General features: G+C 48.5%; 1 protein-coding gene across 4 annotated transcripts in view; it reads right to left on the reverse strand.

Annotated features, from left to right (window-relative positions):
• The window catches only part of CCDC9 (coiled-coil domain containing 9), a 347944-nt gene that overhangs the window by 251037 nt on the left and 72461 nt on the right, over positions 1–24446 (reverse strand). For all 4 annotated transcript variants that reach the window (XM_085625629.1, XM_085625627.1, XM_085625628.1 and 1 more), the window contains exon 5: positions 20310–21272. In XM_085625629.1, the coding sequence (XP_085481755.1) occupies positions 20310–21272 (963 nt within the window). The remainder of the gene's footprint in view (positions 1–20309; positions 21273–24446) is intronic.

Below are 24446 nucleotides of genomic sequence, written 5' to 3' on the forward strand. Positions count from 1 at the left end.
GATCCTAAGATTGTACACTAAACTATGAACCACCAAGTAGCTGCATGAAAACTGCCAGTCATGGGTGTAGATCCTTATTGATTTTTTTCTCTTCAATCTGTTGTTATGCCAAGCTTACAAAGAAGGTTTTTATTCGCAAGTTAAAAAGAATTGTTTGTACAAAAAAACCCAACCACCATGTTACAATTTATATCCTGACTTTGTGTTTATCTCAACCATGCACTCCTATTGACTATTTGTGTGGGATGTAAAGCGCTCCGATGCCCTGGAGCAAAAATGCATTACTTGTGTTCTTCCACTGCTCAGTATTTTAGGAACTCATTTTTTCTTAGTATTTAAGCACTCTACTAGGGTGTGTCTTTTTCAACTGGCTCCCTCGTGGACTTCTCCCCCCTCCGTGTTTCTTCCCCTCCTTCTCGCATGCATTGCATGCCACACACCTGCATGCATGTTTCTTACCCAATCCACCCTCCCTCATCCCTGTTGCTTACCCCATCAGCCCTCTAGTCTTCTGTTGTTGCTTGTACCCACCCATAGTTGCTTGCCCCCATCTGCATCCCTCCTTCCATTGCTATCCATGTTGTTGCTTGCCCCAGCCACCTCCATACTTCCTTCCATTGTTGTCCTTATTGTCGACTGCCCCAGCCTCTGTGGTACCTCAGCTTGCCCCACCCTCTGTTGTCCATTTTTTTTTGTAACATATTTTTATTGACATTTTCAGATTTAATATACCGTACATCATTCACATCTTTCCAGTAAGTATGGCATAAAGTACAGTATGCGGTATTACACACCAACTGTAAATCCTGACGTAGAGTCCTCAGAAAGATGTTATGATCAAGTACGAGGCAGTGTGTGTATCCCATGGATACGCATGAATACTATGTCACGTGAACAGGGGTGTAACACAGGTTTAAACTAGGGGAAGGGCATGGAAATTCACCTCCGGACCGCGTGACCGAGTGTATAACTGTGGTGTGGGTGTGGCCCCTCGTAAACTCGCGCTTGGAACTCCTCTTAGGGTCGACCGGCAGCGGCATTAGTGTGCCCTATCCGGCTATTTGGGACTACTCTATTGGGGCAGATTGTGTGAATGTGTCATCTGTAGGGTCCTCGCCAGGGGTCCATTGCTTGAATCGAAATAGTAACATGGCCCATTCCATTGATATAGGGTTCTTGCGGGCCCCTCTCACTTCCTCCTCCCGTAATGTCTCCTCCTCTGCCACTGCCCATTTATGTGTCGCTCCCACCCAAGCTGCCAGGGGAGGGCCAGTGGGGGATCGCCAGTACATGGCTATGCTGCGTTTAGCCAATAGCATCGCTAGGGAAAGAAAACAAGTCTGCACCTTTTGTTGCTTACGTGCTCGGAAGATCCCTAAGGCGCTGGCCTCCCATGTGTTCATAGTGGTAATCCCCGTGAGGTCACTCAGAGCAGCGTGAATGTGCTGCCAGAACACTCGAATGATGGAGCAACTCCAAAACATGTGTTGGAAATCTGCGTCCTGCGCGCTGCATCTGGGACAAAGGAACTGTGTGTCAGGGTAGTAACGTTGGAGGCGCGCGGGTGTTAAGTAAGCTCTGTGCAGTATGTAGTATTGAATGTTTTTAAAGCGTGCGTTTCTAGAGACCTTCTTGGGGTACTCCAGAGCCCTCTCCCACTCCCTCTCATGAAGCACTCGCCCAATTTCAGTTTCCCATGTGGCCCGCAAGGTCTCAAGTGGCCTGATGGTTAGTTCCCGTATGGCCTTGTATAGCCATGTAGTTAAATGGCTACCCGCTCCCATGTGTAAAATCGTGTGGAGGACTGGATGTGCGCGCGGTTCCCCCCTTGCAAAGTCGTGATATGGCCGGTAGCTAACTAGTAGTTAACGGTGAAGCAGGAACTGCCCTGGAGGTAGGTCGAATTCATCCACCAGACTGTGGAAGGGTCGAAGCTGCCCGTCCTCGAAGAGGGTTTCCATCTCTGTGATGCCACAGGATGTCCATGTGCGCAGAACACCACTTGTGTAATAGTGTTCCCGGTTGGGCCATCCTACCAGAGGGAGCAGTGGGGAATACAACGGTGTCCCCGAGGACATACGGTGAATCCTTTGCATGCACCTCCGTGCCACCACCACCTGGAGGGGGTACACGCGTTTTGGCTTAGTGCCGGGGAGCAGCAGGCGCCGTATCTCCGGAACCGAGATCCGCCCCGTCATGGTATGCGTTTCCACAGTGTATTTGTCTGCCGTCCAATGGGACAACCATTGAAGTTGCGCAGCAAAAAAATAGGCCTCGAATGAGGGAGCACCCAAGTCGCCCTGCGTGGTGGGCAACTGCAGTTTTTTAAGTCCTATTCTATGTCTGGCGGATCCCCAAATTAACGTGCTAAGGAGGGAGTCTAAGTCCCGAAAAAAGGTTCTTGGAGGAATCACCAGCAGATTGGTGAAAAAGTATAATAATCGCGGGACCATGATCATTTTGGCTAAAGCCACTCGCCCAATTGGGGCCAACGGGAGGCTCCTCCAAAACCTGACTGCAGCTCTAACGCCCGCTAATGCCATACCGTGGTTACCTTCGAAAATATCTGTCGGAGTGTGGTAGAGACGAATCCCCAGGTACCGAGGGGCTTCCGCACTCCAAGGGACGCGTTTGGTACCTAGCCTAATCTCCTGAGGGGGAAGGCCCGGGTGCAACGGGTATACCGTGGATTTGTCCCAGTTTACCTGGAGTCCAGAGGCCGCCGCGAACTCCGACAAAGTCACCCATAGGGGGGTCAGGTCGTCCGTGATATCTCGTATATAGATTAACAGATCGTCAGCATACAAAGAGACACTGTGCACTGTGCCCACGACAGGGATGCCCCAGTGAGCCCCCTCCTGACGGAGTCGTATGGCTAAGGGCTCGACTGCCAGGGCAAAAAGTAAAGGGGACAGTGGACATCCCTGTCTCGTACCCCTCTGGACCGCAAACTCTGCTGAGACGTACCGGCCGAGGCGCACCCGCAATGTCAATTTAGTGTACAGAAGTTGCGTATACGCGAGAAGGGTGGAACCAAAGCCCGCCCGCTGTAGAACCGCAAAGAGATACTGCCATGTGAGGGAATCAAAAGCCTTCTCGAGATCTAGGATGAGACAGGCCGCCCGTGGGTAAATCTCTTGCACCTGATCTTGGATGTGAAAAACCCGGCGTATGTTCTGTGAAGTGCGTCTGCCCGGAATAAATCCGCACTGATCCGAGTGGACCAGGGGACGGATTGTTTGTAGGTATCTATCTGCAAGAATCTTCCCGAGAAGTTTGCAGTCAGCAGATAGCAATGTTATGGGTCGATAGGAGGCCATTTGCTGCCGATCTCGATACTGCTTTAAAAAGGTCACGAGTACTGACTCTCTCATAGATTTCGGTAGCTCTCCCTTCTCAAGCGCAGTCGTCAGCATCGCTACCAAGCGAGGGACCAGCTGCGCTGCAAATGTTGAGTAGTATTCCAGCGGAATCCCGTCTAAGCCCGGTGCCTTATTGCGGGCTAGGGCGTGTAAGGCCTGAGTCACATCCGCTGCTGTTATTGGTAAATCTAGGGCCTCCTTATCTGCCCGTGAGATTTTCGGCATCGTTAAGGGAGCAAGGAATCGCTCCACTATGGCTTGTGGGGTAGCGACGGGATCATTATATATCTTCGCGTAATAGTTGTGAAAAGCCTCCAAAATCTCGGCCTGGGACCGCACCAATACACCCCGGGAGTTCAGGATCTCTGTAATGGGCTTGACATCCGAGTCCTGCCTGGCTAGCCATGCCAAGAGAGTGCCAGTTTTGTCCCTCTCCTTATGCATCCGTGTGGCATACGATCTGAAGTTATACCGACGAAGATCCGCAGAGGCGGCCTGATATGCTGTTTTGGCATCTGCTAATCGCTGCGTCCCCCCCTCGAATGCGGTATCCTGTTTGGTGAGCGCGGCGAGGTGCTGTTCCGCCGTGGTGAGCGCTTGTTCTAATACCCGTTTTACTCCCGCTATTTGGCTCATGCACTCTCCCCGGGCCACGACCTTAAATGTGTCCCATTCCACCAAAGTGGAAGACGCTGTACCAGCATTGTGTGTAAAGTAATCCTGAATACTACGTTCCTGCTCATGCCTGAATACCTGGTCCGAGAGACAGGTCCGCGGTAAGCGCCAGGTAGGAACCGGGGGACGTGGGGGGCGCCAATTGAGCCGGAGGACGTGGGCATCGTGGTCAGAAATAACCCTGCCCATATAGTCTGTGTGGGCAATGTTAGGCAGTATGGCTGCGGAGCACAAGAATCGGTCAAGGCGTACGCGTAAATTATGTGGGATGGAATGGAAGGAATACAGTCTGGCCTGGGGGTGGCACATTCGCCACGCGTCGGTCAATGACCAATGTGCAGTCCACGCCCGAAATCGAGCCGCCTGCCTGTGTGCCGGCGAATGCGCCGTGGGAGGGTGCGATCGGTCCAGGTGTAAATCAAGCGAGCAATTATAGTCCCCTCCCAGGATCCAGGGGATTGAGGCAAATGGGGCGAGGATCCCGGTGAGGTGATTCCAAAATTTGTCTTGTTCTACATTGGGGGTGTAAATGCTACCAAGAAGTACCACCTGCCCGTCTAAGAGGCCCTCCATTAGGGCATACCTGCCGTCTCTATCCACTACCCTCCGGAGTTCCTGGAACGGGGTTCCCGGTCGCACCCAGATCAGCGCCCCCCGGGCAAACGCAGAGTAAGTCGTGGCGCATAGGGCACCCCGCCACTTTGCCTGTAGTTTCCCCACCTCTTTCGCAATGAGATGCGTCTCCTGTAGGAAAACAATCGGTGCATTGTGACGTTTCGCATAGGAGTATACTGCATATCGCCTGCGCGGCGTGTTAAGCCCCCTAACATTCAGGGTGAGGATGGTAACATCCGTGTGTGGTGTATTCGGTGCCATGTCTCGACATCTGCGCGCGATGAGCAGGGCCTGCGCCTGTTGGGGTGCCTTAAACACGGTCGGTCTAGCTGAATGAAGGTGCCTGTACCCCACGACGCTGTTCGGCTATGTGTAGTGCGTAGGTGGGTCTGGGTCATTCCATGCAGGGGGTCGGTATATTGCGGAACTAGGATACTCAACTGAACAATGGGGTGCGGGAAACATTCCCAATGCCAAGGACCCATCGTCAAGCAACAATGCATCCAAACTTGCTTACCCACGTACAGGGGGTGTAACAATGAATGGTGGGGCGGTGGCGTGAGCAGGCCGGGCCAGTCGCGAGTCGGGCCAGTAGGAGGATCAATGGACTTTGCTCGTACCGAGCCAGATGTTAATCAAAATGTCTATTGTTAATGTGTGGGGCTGGGGTATACTTATCTCAATGGTAGTCCCGATTGTCCCTACTCATTTCACATGAGATCTGGATTGTTCATCAAGGATGAGGTCCGCCGTCTGAGGAGTGACCAGGGGGGGGTCACAGACTCTTCCCCTGACCCCTGACCCCGTGCCATCGCTGTCATTCTCCCCCTCGGAGGTAAAGACATGTGGAGGCCGGTCTATGTCGTCCATCTGGGGGGACGCTCGTAGATCGATCACCACCTGCAGGGCCTCTCTCCGTTCTTTCACGATCTGCTCCAGGTCAGGGGAGTCCAGGGTACGCGATCGGGATCCGCCACTCGCACCCCTGCGTGGGCGCCTCCGAGAGCGCCTCCCAGGCCGCGACAACCGAGGGTTCGGATCTCTTGCGGCTTTTGTCTTGGACTGTCGTGTGCAGTGCCGGTCCGCCCAATCCTGTGCCTCCGAGGCAGTAGCGAAAAACACTGTGGAACCAGCATGGATTACCCTGAGGCGAGCCGGAAAGAGCAACGAATATTGGATGTTGTTCTCACGGAGTCGACGTTTCACTGTCAGGAATGAGGACCGTTGTTGTTGCACCGCTCTTGCATAGTCTGGGAACACCATGATCCGCTTATTGTCGACCTGTAAGGCGCCAGCTACTCGTGCCGCACGCAGTACTGCGTCTGTCCCGGAAGTGCAGAAGCTTCGCCAACATCGGCCTTGGGGGCGCTCCCGGCGGCGGTCTGCGGGCCGGAACTCTGTGGGCCCGTTCCAAGGAAAAGAATTTTGAACGGTCCTTTTCCGGGGTGAAGGATTTCACCCAGGTTTCCAGGTAATGCAGAGGGTCCGTTCCTTCAATTCCTTCGGGTAGACCCAGTACGCGTATGTTACAGCGTCTCGAGCGTCCTTCCAAGTCGTCTGTGCGCTCCTCCAGGGTGGTGAGTCGTTGTAAAACCACCTGCATCGTCTTCTGGTGCGTTCCGATCGTCGGCTGTATGTCCGCCATCTTCTTCTCTTCGTCCTTCACTCTCTCCGCCAGTTTCCGGTGGTCATCACGGAGAAGACTAATGTCTGTCGCTAGTGTCCCGAGCCGCTCCTCCATCGACACTCTGGAAAGTTCAATGCCGGCGAGTACCTGGTCCAACTTGGCAGAGATTGATGGATCGACTGGTGGTTCCGGAGCGTTCACCCACATCCGGGATTTAGGCATCTTCTCAGGAGCCGTCTCGGGGACCGCCGATTGCTGGGTCCCTCTAGGTTTCCCCATAGTTGCCGTCGGGGGTAATGCGGTGAGCCAGGCTTGTCCGCCGATTATCCGGGATAACGTCCTCTCTCGGAGATGGGAGGGCCACACCGCTGCCGGCCCCGTCGTCGCCGATGGTGCTAGCGCTGTCAGTGCGCTTCTCGCTGCCTGTCACTTATGATACCAGTGTGTCCGGGCCCTCGTCCGCTTCCCCTAGCGCGGAGCCTCGGAGCCAATCGCCGCCATCTTGCTGCTACGAGCCCCGGCCCGGTGCTTCTCTCGCCGCAGCAGCTCTGCTCCCGTGGTAGGCGCCGGATCTCGGCAGCGGTGAAATCCAGCCCCGCTCCAGTGTCCGGAGCTGTAATTGCGGGCAGGAACAACGTCTGGAAACTGACAATCTTGTGGCCCGATCGCGGCGCTCTAGCCGGCTGCGACCACCATGTTAGCCTGCTTGGCCACGCCCCCCACCCTCTGTTGTCCATATACTAAGTACCAACCCCTCCCTCCCACCACCATTGTCAATGTTACCTCCTGCCCCAACCTCTATTTTGCCTTCCACCTCTGCTCCCTCCCACTTCCCATACCTCTGTGCTGCCTCCCACCCAGCAATAAACAAGAGCAGAAGGACATGGCCAGCACTGGCTGGATAACAGCATCTCCCCCCCACACCATCTACTACCTGTGATGCCCTCCCACACGCCCTCTCTCCCTCCATGTTGCTTCTCATCACACCAGCACCACTTTTTTACTTTCAGCCATGCTGCACAGCAGCCGCTCTGCTGTACAACATGGCTAAAAGACATCAACAAAGCCAATAGATCTCTCACATATGAAGCCTATTGGCTTTGCCAATGCTTAATCCGTCTTACATTTTGAGATAGCTATGCTACAAGTATTCAAAAAAAGTAATTGCATTGACACCTTAATCTGGTCCTCAGCAACTGGCCACAGCAATTAAGTCCCACACCCACCCTGTCGAGCCAAGCTAGGAACCTGGGGATTGTGATCAACTATAGAATCTCGATGACCAACAAGATTATCAAATCTCAACCAGGTAAACTTTACTACCTCATCCCGTTTACTCACCCTCAAAATCCTCAGGAAAATGTACAGATGGCCTCAATCTTCAGATGGCTTCCACTCGACACCGGTCGAACATTTAAATCAAGCAATAATTACCGGAAGTACGGAAAAGCCCTTTGTTGGCATCACCTCATGACTCCCAAAGAGACTCAAAGTTATCTAGAACGTCGCAGCCACACTCACATCAAAGTCCCACCCGCATCCACAAATCCACATTCCTCAGAAACCTACACCGGTCCCCATTAACAAACATGCCCTTTTTAAAATACTCCGACATACTTACAAAGCACTGCACAACCAAAGACCCCAAATACCTAAACACTTGCATCAGCTTTCACAACCTTACCACACATTTGCATTCCGCCAGCCTGTTGCTCGTTCATGCCCCATGTATCCGAACTGCCAGAGACACTGGACGTTCTTTTTCATACCTAGCTCCTAAATCCTGGAACAACCGCCCCCTTTACATCAGAGCCAGCAGCTCAGTCCTAGAATTCTGAAAAACAAAAAAAGAAAACCTGGCTCTTTCAATAGGGCCCAGCCTATGCAGGAGACATTTGCATGTCATAAATACACAGAACATCAGTGTTTAACCGGTTTTATGTGGCAGGAGCTTACAAACTGAAATGACTACAGATGCCAGAGTATTGTTGCACTGGGTCCGGTTGAAGCAGATTAAGAAAACCAGAAAGCATGAGGTAGGTGGAGGATAGTAACATGCTGCTGGGACATTACTTGACACAATACTTAACAATTCACAGAAGTTTTGTTTGCTGCTCTACCAGTGTACCTCACGCCAATCTATAAAATAATAAGCGCATATGCAGACTACAACAGGTTAATAACAAGCATTTGCAATGCAATAGGTCTCGCATTATGAAAGTTGGAGCTATTGGTATTGCAAATAAGAATGCAAGTATAATAGTTTCAGCTTTCTCAATGTGTGTACCTGTAAAATGTTAGTGTTTGGTTTATTAATAATGCATATCTTAGGAATTTGGTTTTGTAAACTTTATTTTGTAAACACGCATTATTTTGTAATAACATTAATAATTATTTTGTTATATTAATACACATTGTAATTTAAGTATATTTTTTAAACGAATATTATGTGTAACTATTTGTAAAAAAGTAAACAATTTTAATAATTTTATTTTGCATTTTTCCAATCAGTTTTTGTACAATAATCGTTCTTGTTGAAAACATTTTAATAATAAGGTAAATACTAGACATATTGTATTTTTCTAATGAACAGACTACTGTTGATAGATATGTATATACATTGTTTTATAAGGCTAAACTGCTTTTTTTTATATATGTTAATGCACCATATTTAAAAAATATTTAGAAAGTACTTTGCAATACAAGTAGTTTTTGTTATATAAAAGGTCAACAAACAATAAAGTATTAGTAAACATTGCTATATAGTAAAGCTTCGATTTAGGTATATTTTTCTAAAGCCGATAGATCATGCATACAATAGTTTGGTAAAGTAACAATTTGTTGTTCAAAAATAACAAGCAATTTCAAAAGGATTGATATTGTGGACATAGAGATGTGCCTGCTGATGCACGTTTGATGCTATAAGCAGCATAATGAAAATGAGGCAGCAGAGATTGTAAGGTTTGCAAAGAAGAGTTACAAGTTGTTATGCGCTGCATGCTACTTGGTGCCTGACAGCCGGATTGCATTTAGTGCATGTCCACTGCAGGAAAGACATTGAAATAGGAGTTTTGCAGGCAAGTATAGTAATGAGCAACATTATGCATCTATATTCGAAGCAGCAATTGGTACTAGTATGGTAAAACAAAGGATAAGGCATGCTTAGAATTGTGGCTGATTCAACTTTGGACATAAAAACAGATGCCAAGTTGACATGGATGCTGCAATTTGCAAGTATTGTTAGAACATATAGTAAATATAGCGTATAGTATGTACAGCTTTATAATACACTGCTGGCAAAATGTCGATAATGCTGCATGGCAATAGTTATAGTGTATAGCAAGCTAATATGCAAGTTTGTGGGCAATGTAGCAACATTTTGTAAAGATATTAAAATTATTTATTTTAACAAGCATGCAAACATTCATGGTAAGTGATGGTTATAATGGTGGCTGATTCGATGTCTCACATAAGATTCGTTCCTGTGGGCATTATATAGTTTTGTAAAATGATATACTATGCATGCTTTCAATGCTTTTGTTGTTATGTTTCTCCGCTTTTAAGCAAAGACTTTATACACGTTTACACGTGTTTACGTTATGTGTTCAAACATGCATCTAATTAGTGCGTTGCCGAAAGAGCAACATTGTAAAAGCAAAAATTTAAAACGTATCTTTATTTGTAGACTATTTTTGATAACAACGAGCATTTATCTGAAAACTATTCGTCACCGTTGAACGTATGCTAGAGAAAAAAAAAATATCACGTGATAAGACCTCGCTGGCGTGCTCGTGCACATTGCTGCTGAGAGCGTTTTGCTTTCAATGCCATACACAAGCACAATGCGAACGTTAGCTGGATGCGCACATGGAAACTTCGTACGGATGCTATTTTAAATGCTGCGAACTGTAAGTAGCTTAATATATTATTACGTTGAGAGAAGCGTGCAGTTTTAGCATGACGAAACAGTTGTAGTAAGGATAAAGTAAAGGTAGTTAATGTTGCCGGAAGACAAAAGATTGAATATGCTACTTACCAGTATGCATCTGTTCTTGGCATGTAGGGCTGCTGACATTCATATCTGTGCATAGATCGCTGCCTAGTGTTGGGTCCGGATGTTTGCACGTTGTTGTCCTGGAAGAGTCTTCGAAGTATCCTGAGATAGGTGACTCCTCCCCTGTACCACAGTGCGCATGGGCATCCTCTCCATCCTCAGGTTGTTTTTCGCCATTGTGGCAGTGATGGAGTAGATACAGAAAGTGATGACCATGCTATACAGTAATTCTGAGAGCTGCAGCTGCTACAGGCGCCGGGGAGGAGGGTGGGCGATATGAATGTCAGCAGCCCTACATGCCAAGAACAGATGCATACTGGTAAGTAGCATATTCAGTTCGAGGCATGTGGGCTGCTGAATTCATATCTGTGCATAGAATACATAGCAGTACCTTCCATTAGCGGCGGCTACCAGTGCCAGCTGCAGCGGTCTGAAAAAGAGTTTTGAGAACAGCCTATCCTACAGCTGCCTGCTGTTTTGAGTGTACATCTACACAATAGTGTTTGGTAAATGTATGTATGGTGGACCATGTGGCAGCTCTACATATTTCCTGTAAAGGAATGTTTCCCAGGAAAGCCATGGACGCTCCTAACTTACGTGTTGAGTGGGCTCGTGGGGGAATCGTTAATGTGCGTTTAGCCTTTTGATAGCAAATTTGAATACATTTAACGATCCATCTGGCTATACCTGCTTTGGAAATGGCGTTGCCCTTGTGCTGTGGAGAAAAGGCAACAAAAAGTTGTTTTGTCTTCCTAAAGACCTTAGTTCTGTCTATATAGTACATGAGGGCTCTCTTTACATCTAGTGTATGGAGCATTCTCTCTGCTACATTCTGTGGATTTTGAAAGAAAACAGGCAGTTCAATAGTTTGATTCATGTGGAACTGCGATATTACTTTGGGCATGAATTTGGGGTTGGTACGTAGTACGACCCTGTTTGCGTGAACCTGTATGAATGGTTCTTGAATGTTTAGTGCCTGGAGTTCGCTAACTCTTCTTAACGAAGTGATTGCCACTAGGAAAGCTACTTTCCAGGTGAGGAATTGAATCTCACATGAGTGGAGAGGTTCGAAGGGTGGACCCATCAGTCGGGTGAGGACCAAGTTGAGGTTCCACACCGGTGCTGGGGGGTGTCTTGGGGGAATTACTCGTTTAAGTCCCTCCAAGAAAGCTTTGATGGCAGGCACTCTGAATAAAGAGAGGTGCTGCCTGTTCTGGAGATAGGCTGCTATTGCGGTCAAATGGATACGTATCGAGGTGTATGCCAGATTGCATCGGTATAGGTGTAAGAGGTAACAGATTATATTTTGAATGGATGCGTCTAGCGGGTTAATGTCATTGTTGTTGCAATAAATGACAAACCTCTTCCATTTAGCTGCATAGCAAGCCCTGGTAGTGGGTCTCCTGGCCTCCTTAATGATCTCCATACAGTCAGGTGGCAGGTTTAGGTAGCCAAACTCTAGGATTTCAGGAGCCAGATTGCCAGGTTCAGCTGTTGCGGATCTGGGTGCTGAATTTCTCCATGGTTCTGCGTCAAAAGCGCGGGTTTGATCCGCAGCCTTTGATGCGGCACCACGGAAAGTTCCAGAAAGGTTGTGTACCATGGCTGGCGTGCCCATGTTGGAGCAACCAGGATGAGTGTCAGTGAGTGCTGTCGCAGTTAGCGTGCCACCAGCGGTATCAATGGCGCTGGGGGAAAAGCGTACGCAAATCTGCCGGACCAGTTCATCCATATCGCATTGCCCTGCGACTGTGGATGTGGGAACCTGGCGGCAAAGCTTTGGCATTTTGCGTTTTCGCTTGTCGCGAATAGGTCTATCTCTGGATGACCCCACTGTTGGAAGTACGGTTGGAGTACTGATGGGTGTAACTCCCACTCGTGCATTTGGTGGCTGTGTCTGCTGAGCAGATCCGCCATCTGGTTGTCCTTGCCTGGGAGGTGTTCCGCCATGAGGAATATGTTCCTCTGAATGGCCCACTTCCACATGCTCGGAGCCAGATGAGACAACTGTGGAGAGTGTGTTCCTCCCTGCTTCTGTATGTAGTACATGGCAGTCATGTTGTCCGTCCGGATCAACACGACCTTGTTGCACAGATGTACTTTGAATGCCTTCATGGCTAGGAAGATTGCCAACAGTTCCAGAAGGTTGATGTGCATCTTCTTTTGTTGTGTTGTCCATAGTCCCTGCACTGTGTAATGGAGTACATGAGCTCCCCATCCCTGGAGAGACGCGTCCGCTGTCAGTATTATTTGTGGAACAGGCTCTTGGAACGGTCGGCCCTTGCAAAGGTTTTGTGGATTCCACCAATGCAGAGAGTTGTATGCCCGACCGCTCACCAACACTAGGTCTTTCAACTGTCCTTGAGCCTGATTCCACTGACGTGCTAAGCACTCCTGAAGCGGGCGCATATGTAGTCTCGCGTGTGGGACTATGAAAATGCAGGAGGCCATCATGCCTATCAACTGCATGAACACTCGCGCAGGAAGGGAGTGTTGGGGTTTGAACTTGGAAATCAGCATTTGCATGCTGCTGATCCTCACTAAATTTGGCTGAGCTGTGGCTGCCAGAGTGTCTATGGTCGCACCTAGGTACTGTTGTACGTGTGCGGGTTGGAGATGTGATTTTGGGTAATTTAGTGAGAATCCCAGACTGTGAAGGAGCTGAATGGTGCGGGACATGTGGCTGGCACATTGCTGGGCTGACTTTGCCTGAACAAGCCAGTCGTCCAGGTAAGGGTAGACGTGAACGTGTTGCCTCCGTAGATGTGCAGCCACGGTAGCTAGGCACTTTGTGAAAACTCTGGGTGCTGTTGTTACTCCGAAGGGGAGGACCTTGAATTGATAGTGCTGACCCTGAATGGTGAACCGGAGATATTTTCTGTGTGACGGGTGTATGGGTATGTGGAAATACGCATCTTTGAGGTCTAGCGTGGCTAGGAAATCTCCCTGTCTGAGGAGTGGGAGAACCTGCTGCAGGGTGAGCATGTGAAAATGCTCTGAGAGAATGTAGTGGTTGAGGGGTCTCAGGTCTAGGATAGGTCTGAGTGACCCGTCCTTTTTTGGTATTAAGAAGTACAGAGAGTACACCCCTGTTCCCTGCTGGTGTACGGGCACGACCTCTATTGCGCCTTTTTGCAGCATACTTAGCACCTCCTGCTGTAATAACGCTAAGTGCTCTGAGGACATAGGACGGTGCCTTGGCGGTATGGTGGGTGGAGTGGAGGTTAATTCGAGACAGTAACCGTGTTGGATAACATCTTTGACCCACCGGTCTGTGGTGATGGAATTCCACGTGGACAGGAACCGCTGGAGTCTCCCCCCGACAGGTGTTATGTGGTCGGGGGGAAGGGAGAGGGCGTCACTGTTTGTTCTTGGGGGAGGACCTGGTATTGCCGTAACCACGTCCTCTGCCCTTGGTGCTGGAGCCACGATATCCACCTCGGGTGTTTTTATCGTAGGAACCCTGTGTGCCCCCTTTATTGTAGGTTTGCTGTGCCCCCTGTCCTCTACCTGCACCTCTATTTCCGGGGCGACGAAAGGAGCCACTACGAAATGTCTGCGTTTGCAGAGCCCCCATTGACTTCGCAGTGTCCGTGTCTTTTTTTATCTTTTCTAAGGTGGTGTTAACCTCCGGTCCAAATAAGTAGTCGGGGTTGACCGGCTGATTGAGGATGTTATTTTGGACCTCAGGTTTGAATCCGGAGATTGGTAACCAGGCGTGTCGTCGTAGCATGACGCTAGTGTTTATAGCCCTTGCAGCTGTGTCTGCGGCATCCAGTGCACACTTGATAGATGCGTTTGTGAGCAGTTGTCCCTCCCTGATGAGGAGCTCCGCTGCCTCTTTGTACTCGTCTGGCAGGTGTTGGAGTAGGGTCTCTAACGTGTCATAGTGTGAACGGTCGTAGCGAGCTAGGAGGGCCTGTGTATTGGCGATGCGCCATATGTTTGCTGCCTGGGCTGCAATCCGTTTGCCGGAGGTTTCTAGAACCTTGGACTCTTTGTCCGGGGGAGGAGCATCACCAGTTGTCTGCGAGTGTGCTCGTTTGCGAGCATTGGCAACTACAATGGAGTCCAGAGGCAACTGGCTCCTAATGTACGTGGGGTCCCCAGGTGCGGGTTTGTATTTTTTCTCGATCCTGGGGTTTATGACCCGTGCCCTGGTGGTTTCTTTGAAAATGTCCTTTGCTGGCTTTAGGACACCTTTTAACATGGGCAGAGTTTTTACAGTCCTCTCGGAGGATGCGAAAGTGTCCACCAAGAAATCATCCTCGATAGTGTCCGAGTGGAGTTGCACTCCATGATTGGCTGCGGCACGTTCAATGAGGGCGTTGAATGCAGCAGTGTCCTCTGTGGGGGACATTTTTGCGCCATAAAGTTGCGTGTCCTGTGTACCCAGAGCGGCACCTGGCTCTACGGGGTCATCCCAGACCTGATCAGGGTCTTGCTGGCCCTCAGGGTCCATGTCTTCGGGGTAGGTGGCGTCGCCACCCATGTAGTCCTCCACTGCATCCGTGTCGGAGTGCGTTGGAGAGAATGATGGATCTGTGTAAGAGGTGTGGATGCGTTCATAAAGAACTGGTTCCGATTCCGCCGGCATTTTTTGTTTTAGCGGGATCCTATAAGAGTCCAAAGCGTGCCCTGAAGTGATCTTCCGCTTTCGGAGCATAAGCCTGCCGGTGTCGGCGTCGATGAAGTGAGACAGCGATGTCCCAGTAGTCGAGTGTTCGGTAGATGGGGACCTTGTCTGTGTGACACGGGTTCTGATTTCGAACATTTTCGGCGCCGTGGATGGCGGCAGACTAAAGGTGATGTTGGCCGGTTCCGAAGGTGCCTTCTGTGACCGTTTCGGTTCGGAGCCCGACGAGGTCTGGAGGGCTGCCTTTTCCCTGATGCGTTGCAAGGACGCTGCCACTTGTTGCACCTGGAACGCCAATGGTTCTTTGGCGCCGATAGGTTCCGTATCGGCAGGTGTGGACTTCTTCGAAGTCACCGGGTCATCGAGCCGAGGAGGGGTAGGAGCCGACGACAGCGTCGATGAATGTACCTTAGTCGCTGCCTTCGAGGTGGATAGCGATGCAGTGGCCATTTTCACCTTGATGGCTGGTGCGGATTGCTTCGGTGCCGGGGGCCTTGGCGCTTTGACGGTACCGATGGTTTTCCTTTTTGGGTCGGCGCCGACATCGGCTGCAGCGAGTTCGGCACCGAAGTCCCGTTTGGTGCGGTCGGAGCCGACAGGTTTGGCTGGCGTCGAAGGTGTGGTGGTCCTCGAGCCGACCAGTGTCAGTTTCACTTTCGGTTTCTGTTGAACCAGTGCGATGATTGGTTTCGGTTTCGTGGTAGGGAAACCAGTCTTTTTAGGTAACAATGGCTCTTGCTGAATGTCCGTGGCCGGGCCAGAGGGCGGGGCCGAGGAACTGCGGGATTGGTCTTGGGTAAGGCCCGAAGGCGATCCCTCGACCGGAGCCGTCGACTGACTCACTGGGATATTCTCCATTTGGACGGGTAGGCCTTGCTCCTCACCGGAGCTACCTTCTTCGGCCCCTAAGGCCTCATCGTAGTCTCCTACCTCATCGTCGGCTTCTTCCCTGTGAAAAAGCTCTTCATCGACATCTTCCGCTCGGGAACCGTTTTCGGAAGTGGGGCTGGAGGGTGTATTTTCCACGCTTTCGACATCTTCGTCCTCGGTACTGAAGATGCCGGTGCCGCTTGCTGCGCTTCCAGTCGCGCGGCTCGTCGATTCCGTAGAGTCTTCTAGGATCGGAATCGGGCACAGGCCATGCATTTCGATTCGTCATGATCCGGTGAGAGGCATTTGTTACACACCGGGTGGACGTCGATATGGGGGTATTTGGCGTGGCAAACAGGACACCGCTTGAATGGGGTCCTCGATTCCATCGTCGAAGTTCGGTCGATGGTCGGATTAAATGGATCCGAAAAGTTGTTAAAATTGCGAAACTAGTCTGTAAACGGTCGATACCGATCGGGAACAGTACCGTCAAAAACTAAAGGCCTTTTGGCCTGAAACTAGATTTTCCTAACTTGAGTCAAGATAAGCACATCCGAACCCAATGGCAGAAAAAAACAATCTGAGGATGGAGAGGATGCCCATGCGCACTGTGGTCCAGGGGAGGAGTCACCTATCTCAGGATACTTCGAAGACTCTTCCAGGACAACAACGTGCAAACATCCGGACCCAACACTAGGCGGCGATCTATGCACAGATATGAATTCAGCAGCCCACATGCCTCGAACATGGCGTAGTTACGGCGTTCGTGGTGCAGTGTTTATGTACTGCAGACAGAGTAAGAGCTAGGTCGCAAGGGGGTAAGGATTATACTTAAATAGTAGTGTTGGTAGGAGAGTGCAAAGGGATAAATACGAAATGCAAATGGAGTTTTGGCTGAAATTTTGGGAAAGTAGTGGAGAATTCAGTTTAATAAAGGCGCGGTGAGGACAGTAGCAAATGTAATCGAAAGTAGCAGTAAGATAGACAGTTGTATAGTAAGCAATTTGGGGAATGCCGGGGGAATGCTGGGTAGTAGGTGTGTAGCATGTTAGGAATTGCAGCATGATGGAGAGTTCTAATTGTATATGGTTTCGTTGCTATAATATAAAACAAGGTGGACTGGTAAAACGGAGTATAGGTATATGTAGTAGTAAAAGAAAGGTACATGTGGGCACCTAAATCTAGTTAATTAATAACTAATATACGGCAGAAGACAGAGCGACAAAAACATATGGGAAAACCGAAAGGTGAAAGAAAAGCGGAGAGCAAAAATATAGAGGAAATTTGGAAAATGAAATGCATCCTGCTTATAATATCTACTAAATCTGAGGTACTCGGTTTGGAAAATGTTTTTGAATGCAACAGTAACAGATGCTTATTAACGTAGCATAGACTACAGCATGCGCATAACATAACAGGGAGGTGTAATACAAAATTACTAAATATTTCTAAAGACACAACATGCAGGTTTTCAGTCATGAGTATTACGCTTTGGTGGTATAACAGCATTAGCAAAACTATGTATGTACAAATTAAATGTTCTTAGTATATTGTACGATAAATAGTAAAACATATTGGTTACAGGTGCATTGTTATTTTATTATCTTCAAAGCTAATAGCGCTGTATATATATTGGCGTAAAAATAGATGCTTCTGAATATAAAAGCAACCTTATCTATCTTGTATTTTAAAAAGCATTACACATTGAAACGAAACATGTTGTAAGCAATAATATGTATATTGCAAACTAAGCTTTAGCATAGAACTGAATAAATATGTGCTTATTAATAGGTTTTGCACAACAAGTACATAACACGCCATCATTAAGCCAGGTAAAAATATCATATGCGCAAGCTAAAGCAAGTACGTTTAAACCATGCTCCTCAAACCAACAATTAATTACAAAGCAAGCACATAAGTAAACAACATGCTATAAATAAGCTAGTTAATCAAATTATGCGCGCAAGATAAACGAAGAACGTCTAATGTTTAGCAACCTGGCAAAAAATAAAAAATCAACCACAACAAGTAAATTAAACGCTATCAATAAGTTAGGTAAAGATAATGCGCACATAAGCTAAACAAAGTACGTGTAAACAACGTTCATAAAGCGGCAAATAAATACAGGCAAGTGCATTGTGGTAAGTTTTTAAAGTAATAGAAACTAATAGGCATTAACCTGAAAGTCTTCGGTAAAATGTACTTTACATACAAGTAAACATTACCTGTGTTAGCGCCAAACACGAAGAGCAAAAATATATTTTCCTCACAAAAGCAGTTTACCAATGAAATAATACGCAATCGCTAAAACGCTTTATAGGAACAGGAATAGTGCAATTGCTCAAGCGACAAACGCAACCTGAATTTTAAATGCAGATGTTTACAATATGCCTACGCGACGTGAATTGTATAACAAAGCAGGAAGCAAATTAAAGAAACGTGATGCCAAGCACCAGATAAACAGATGCTATTGTCAAACATATGCCCACACTACGTGATTTTTAAATGCAGACGTTTATAATATGCCCACACGAGGTGATTTTTAAATGCAGACTTTTATAATATGCCTAAAAGCAACGCGTACACCAGCGCCACACGACGTGATTTTTAAATGCAGACGTTTATAATATGCCTAAAAGCAACGCATACACCAGCACGAGCAAGCGCGTACACCAACTGAAATCCGCGACATGCAAGCAACGCGTACACCAAGCAAGCGCAAGCAAGCGAGCAACGCGTACACCAAGCAAGCGCGTACACCAACTCAAATCCGCCGAGACCATGCGCGTGCCCATCTCCTGTCCCACTTCCGAGGCAAGTCAGCAACAATAGATCTCGCTGGCGACAGCGCTTCGCGCTGCGTTCGCCAGGCGAGACCTAAAAAGTAAATTATCTGCAATCACTGAAACAAAAAAATCATGTCTTTTTTTTCTTTTTCAGTGCAAAAAAGGTGAACCGCTGCCTACCACTACCTTTTGCAAGACTCGAAAACCCTGGAAATGTGCGGCAGAATTCACTACAGAGAACAGGAAATCTCATCAGTGGCCTACACAAAATGTATTACCTGTCAAGTAAGTAAAGGAAAAAGGGGATGGCATGCTGGGTTTTTGGATCCACGGAGGGTTGAATCAATCCTCCTGGGACACTTGTTTAGATGTGTGCGTGCATCTCTCTCGCTTTCCCTCCCTCTCTGGAAAGTCCTTGCAGTCCTCTGGCTCCACCTGCCAGCAACCACCAAATCTAAAACCAGCTGCATCACGTACAAAGCATTCGCAACCTGAAGCCCCTGCTTATCTGGTTGACAAGCTCACCACCTCCAGTCACTCTTGGCAGTGGCAACCAGGACACAATTAGAATAGAAACAAAGCAAGTGCAATAAAGAAAGACCGCTCTTCAATTCATGCGCCCAGGATTTGGAACAATATCCCTGTATCCAACAAGGCTGTCCCAACCCTGCTTCAATTTAGGAAAGATCTGAAAATACAGATCTTTAAAGAACAGTGCATCACAAGTAAGTAACAATTTGCCTTCACTCTCAGACCTGAGGTGCCTCTCCAATTACATGTTGCCTGTATGTTGGCTTTGGACCATGCATAGCGCATGCGGGTTGCCTTTTGTTTAGGTTTGCACTATGCAAACATACACAAAGAGAGGGGGAGAAGAGTTGGCCTAACGGCTAGGGTGGTCGACCTCGAATCTGGGGAACCGGGTTCGAGTCTCGGCAATGACACTGAACATCCTGGGATTCTGGGAAAAATCACTCCATCGCCCCGCACCTAACAAAAATTAATGTGTCCTCATGTAACGTAACTGGCGCTATGTAAAGCGCTCTGATACCCGATACCACAGAGTCAAGTTTGCGCTATATAAAACCCCGTAAAATAAAAATAATAAATACATGCATAGAGTGGAGGAACACAATCTAAACAGACTATTTTCATCTGTGTCGAGACAGGCCACAGATAAGGAAAAACGGCAAATACTTTTGACTAGTTATAAGTGCCCTGCTATAGTTCCATCAAAACGAACGAGCAAACTAGAATAATGGAAGTGTAAGAATGTTGATGCTCGGACCACAGGACACCGGTGAATAAGGGACAGGCAAAAAACTAAGAACTGTATGTCCTGTTTGGACACCGATGAGGAACACAGTTTTAGCACACCACCATAGGAGGGTGTCTATGAAAACCTCTCTCTTCTGTTAATACTAACATAGTGAAACCCCAGGACCTGGACAGCAGAGAGTCTTTCCCACATGATTAGCAAAGCTGTAAAATGGCACAGAACTTAAGTCATCACTGGAGCACTTCAACCAAATGGCAACTGCTCTTACATAACCCTTCATCTTAGCTGATGGAAACTCCAACATGCTGAACCATTCCTAAAAAACATTTTCTTTTCAGAAAAGAAAAACAAATGAAAACACGGTTCAGCTAATTTTATAAGCACTTTCCACTTTGAAGGATTTACCTTGACTTTACGTTCAGGACCAACGACTCCACCACCTTCAACACTAGATCCAAGGCCAACACTGTCACCTCCTCTTTGATCAGTGAAGGCAATATCACCACCTCGCCCTGCCCTCACAGGACCACCCCTTCCTTCTGGCCCTCGACCTCTCCCTCCTCTTCCTCTACCCTCCTTTCCACTTGCCCACTCAATACCACCACAAACACCCCACTCGTTGCTGTCACCTCCACCACTACCCCACTCGTCACTTCCACTGCCTTTCTCCGGTACTCCACTACCACCCCCGCCACCCCTGTCCCTTTGACCACCCTGTTTCCCAAGACGTCCAACCCTTTTCACCACACTCTCACTGACTTCCCAATCCTCTTGCTCAGTGTGTCTACCTCCTTGGTCGCCAACTCGGCCTCCCATCTCTTCCCTTGCGGTGAATCTGTCACCCCTATGAGCTACCCTGCCTCCTTGACGTTCCCTTTCACTGAATCTACTGCTTCGCTCCACTCGTTCACACACACCTTCCCTTTCTTCCCGCTCAGTAAGTCTGCCCACCCGCTCTTCGGGATCACTGCTTCCCCTCTCGTCAAACCTGTGACCCTTCTCCTCATTTCTGCCAAACTGGTCTCCCCTCGCCTCTCTTTCACTGAATCTGCCTCCCCTCTCCTGCCTCTCACTGAACCTGCCTCCCCCGTCGTCGCCACCACCTATTCGACTAACTCTCTCACTACCTCTGCTCCTCCCACCTCTGCTCCTGCGTCCTCTCTCACCCTGGAAACCATCCCCTGCACCTACTGAGCCCTCCCAGATGGGTAAATCAGCTCTCTCTAAATTGGGTGACCGCCCATACTGATGTGGTCCTGCTCCACCAGGGGTCCTATGAGGGGGGCTGCGAGGAAATGCTGCGTCAGCTGGACTTGGTGCATCACGGGGCGAATTTGGAGACCGCTTATCAGTAATTGCACGTTTCTCCTGTAAAGAGAAAAAAACATGTCAGTTTCAAAAGAAACCCAAGGATAAAAGCTTTTTTTCCCTCCAAAATACACTAAACTACTAAAACTCATTGGTAAATCAGGTTTTCCATTATATAGAAAAATTGGATAGCTAGATGTTCAATGCAGAGGAATCAAGACAGCCTTTCATTTTGAAGGAGTCCAGGGGCGAGCTCGTTTTCAGATAATAAAATGTGACCAGTCTTCGTTACTTTTGGTTAAAGTAGGGCACCAAATAGGCTGAAAAATCAGATATTTACTTTGAAAGTCTTATTAACACACTGTTAAGGGGAGGGAGAGTGAAAACTCTGAAAACCTTGCCAACAATCAGACAAACAACTTATTAAGCAGACCATATTCACTCCAGACAGTGTGAAAATCCAGCTGAGTTGAAGTTAATAAAATAAAACTATGCAAGGACATATAATTAAATGAAAAAAAATTCTCCCAGTTCTGTACTTATAAGTATACACATACACACACACATTTCAAAACCTTCTTCCAATTTCGAAAATAAATATCAAAGAAGCTCTGTTCAGTCAACCCAGCCTAAATGAGCCATCATTACCAGCATACCTGTAATCAGAAATGCCAACCTCGACAAACAATGTCAGTTGAAGTTGTGAACTAAGCATTTAAAGTCTCTCTACAGAATCCTACTTGTCATACTTGTAACATAATACAGACTTTCGAAGATTTCTGTGGTTGAAGCAGTCCTCCTGACAACATGCCCACTGCATGGGAATCTCAAACCATTACGTGTGGCTCGCGAATGGTTATTGAGATTGCATTCAATATAGCGCTTACTTACAGAGAAGACCGTCAACAAGCAGATGGCCGCCTTCCTCGAGACGAACGGATCCCTCGACCCCTCACAGTCCGGCTTCCGAGCCAATCACAGCACCGAGACCGCCCTCATCGCCGCCACCGATGACATCCGAGCCCTGATGGACAATGGAGAAACAGCGGCCCTCATCCTCCTAGACCTCTCCGCGGCATTCGACACGGTCTGCCACCGCACCCTAGTACGGCGCCTCAGCAACATCGGAATCAAGGACAAGGCGCTGGAATGGATCATCTCCTTCCTCGACGGAAGAACACAGAGAGTCCGCCTACCACCGTACAAGTCAGAGGCCTCCGAAGTCATCTGCGGCGTCCCACAAGGATCATCTCTGAGCCCCACCCTCTTCAACGTCTACATGAGCCCCCTCGCGGCCATCGTACGCAAACACAACCTCAGCATAATCTCCTACGCCGACGACACCCAGCTGATCCTCTCCCTGACCAACGACCCCGCCGCCGCCAGAGCCAACCTGCACGAAGGGATGAAAGAGGTAGCCGAGTGGATGACGACCAGCCGCCTGAAACTGAACTCGGACAAGACGGAGGTTCTCATCCTGGGCTCTTCACCCTCCGCCTGGGACGACTCCTGGTGGCCTCCCGCCCTGGGCACCGCACCCAAACCGACAGACCATGCACGCAACCTGGGCTTCATCCTGGACTCCTCCCTCTCCATGACCAGGCAGGTCAACAACGTCTCCTCGGCGTGCTTCAACATCCTACGCATACTTCGGAAAATCTTCTGGTGGATCCCCACCGAGACCAGGAGGACCGTCACCCAGGCCCTCGTCACCAGCCGACTGGACTACGGTAACGCCCTCTACGCCGGTACCACCGCCAAGCTCCAGAAGAGACTCCAGCGGATCCAGAACGCCTCAGCCAGACTCATCCTCGACATCCCACGATCCAGCCACATCTCCGGACATCTGAGAGACCTTCACTGGCTCCCCGTCAACAAGAGAATCACCTTCCGCCTCCTCACCCACGCACACAAAGCCCTACACGACCAAGGCCCGAGCTACCTCAACAGCCGAGTCAACTTCTACGCTCCCACGCGCCACCTCCGATCAGCCAACCACGCCCTCGCCGCCGTCCCCCGCATCCGAAGAGCGACTACAGGAGGAAGGTCCTTCTCCTACCTGGCCGCCAAGAACTGGAACTCCCTCCCGACCGACCTGCGCCTGACCCAAGACCACCTCTCCTTCAGGAAGAAGCTGAAGACCTGGCTATTCGAGCAGTAGCGGCACCCCCCCCCCCCCCCCAGCGCCTTGAGACCCTACGGGTATGTAGCGCGCTTTATAAGTGTCATTGATTGATTGATTAACCCAGACAAGGCGCTTCGCAAACTCTTTGGAAGATAACCTAAACCTGGAACTGTTTGCCACTGGATTTTGGTGTTTATTACTGATCAATATGACCCAGAGATAGGTTTGTAGGTTTCTTTGTAGGTTTCTTTTTGCCTTGAACAAATGCAATATTGCAAATTTCTAGACACAGTTAAGCCAATGAAACATATAAACCCATTGTAAAGTGAATAATTTTGCAATCTGCCTGAAATTTTAGATTTTGTGTAGGAGTGGCAGGAAAATCAGCTTAACATCTTCACTGACCGAACAGATTCTCCATGGCTTTCATTAAACATTATTACCTTCTGGTGAGGTTTTTGTCAACTCAAACATGAAATAAAGCTAAATATTTCAGTCTATGGAAGAAATAAGTTACTTTATTTCATGAAAAATACCACCACATTGGGAACAGTTAATATTAACATGAATTGTAAGTAGACTGTCTTTCTCAGAGTGTTTTATCCTTCAAGTTTGCCTTCTTACAGACAACGTCCAAGATCTATTACTTTGAGAAGCGAGTCAAGAACAAAGACTTGTGCTTCTCTCAATGCACCATATGGTGCATGCGCACTTTCTTCTGATGCTCTGATATCCATTAGGTAAGGCTGAATTACATAGGAGCCAACTTTCTTAAAATATCTATGAAAATCAGGGTATATATATTGGTAGTTTCTGCTCTCTTGCTTAATCATTCTACACACTGGTTCCCGTCAAGACAAGACAATAATTACTGGGAACTCAGGGTTAAGCAAACTCAGAATGGTCCCTTTTCCTAATGGCTTCCAGGGTAAACTCCACACTTTAACCCATCCCTGGCAATAAAGAGGACATGGTTCAGAAGCAGCCTTAGAGGGGAAAGAAGAGACCTAGCAGTTAGCGTCCAATGCGGATGGAGAAAAGGAGAAGTTCTCATCACAAGCACAGACTGCATATCTAGGAGGTAACGCTATTTGCTAATGGCCACCCCA

This window comes from Triturus cristatus, chromosome 9 (assembly GCF_964204655.1).
Source record: "Triturus cristatus chromosome 9, aTriCri1.1, whole genome shotgun sequence".
NCBI classification, from domain to species: Eukaryota; Metazoa; Chordata; class Amphibia; order Caudata; family Salamandridae; genus Triturus; species Triturus cristatus.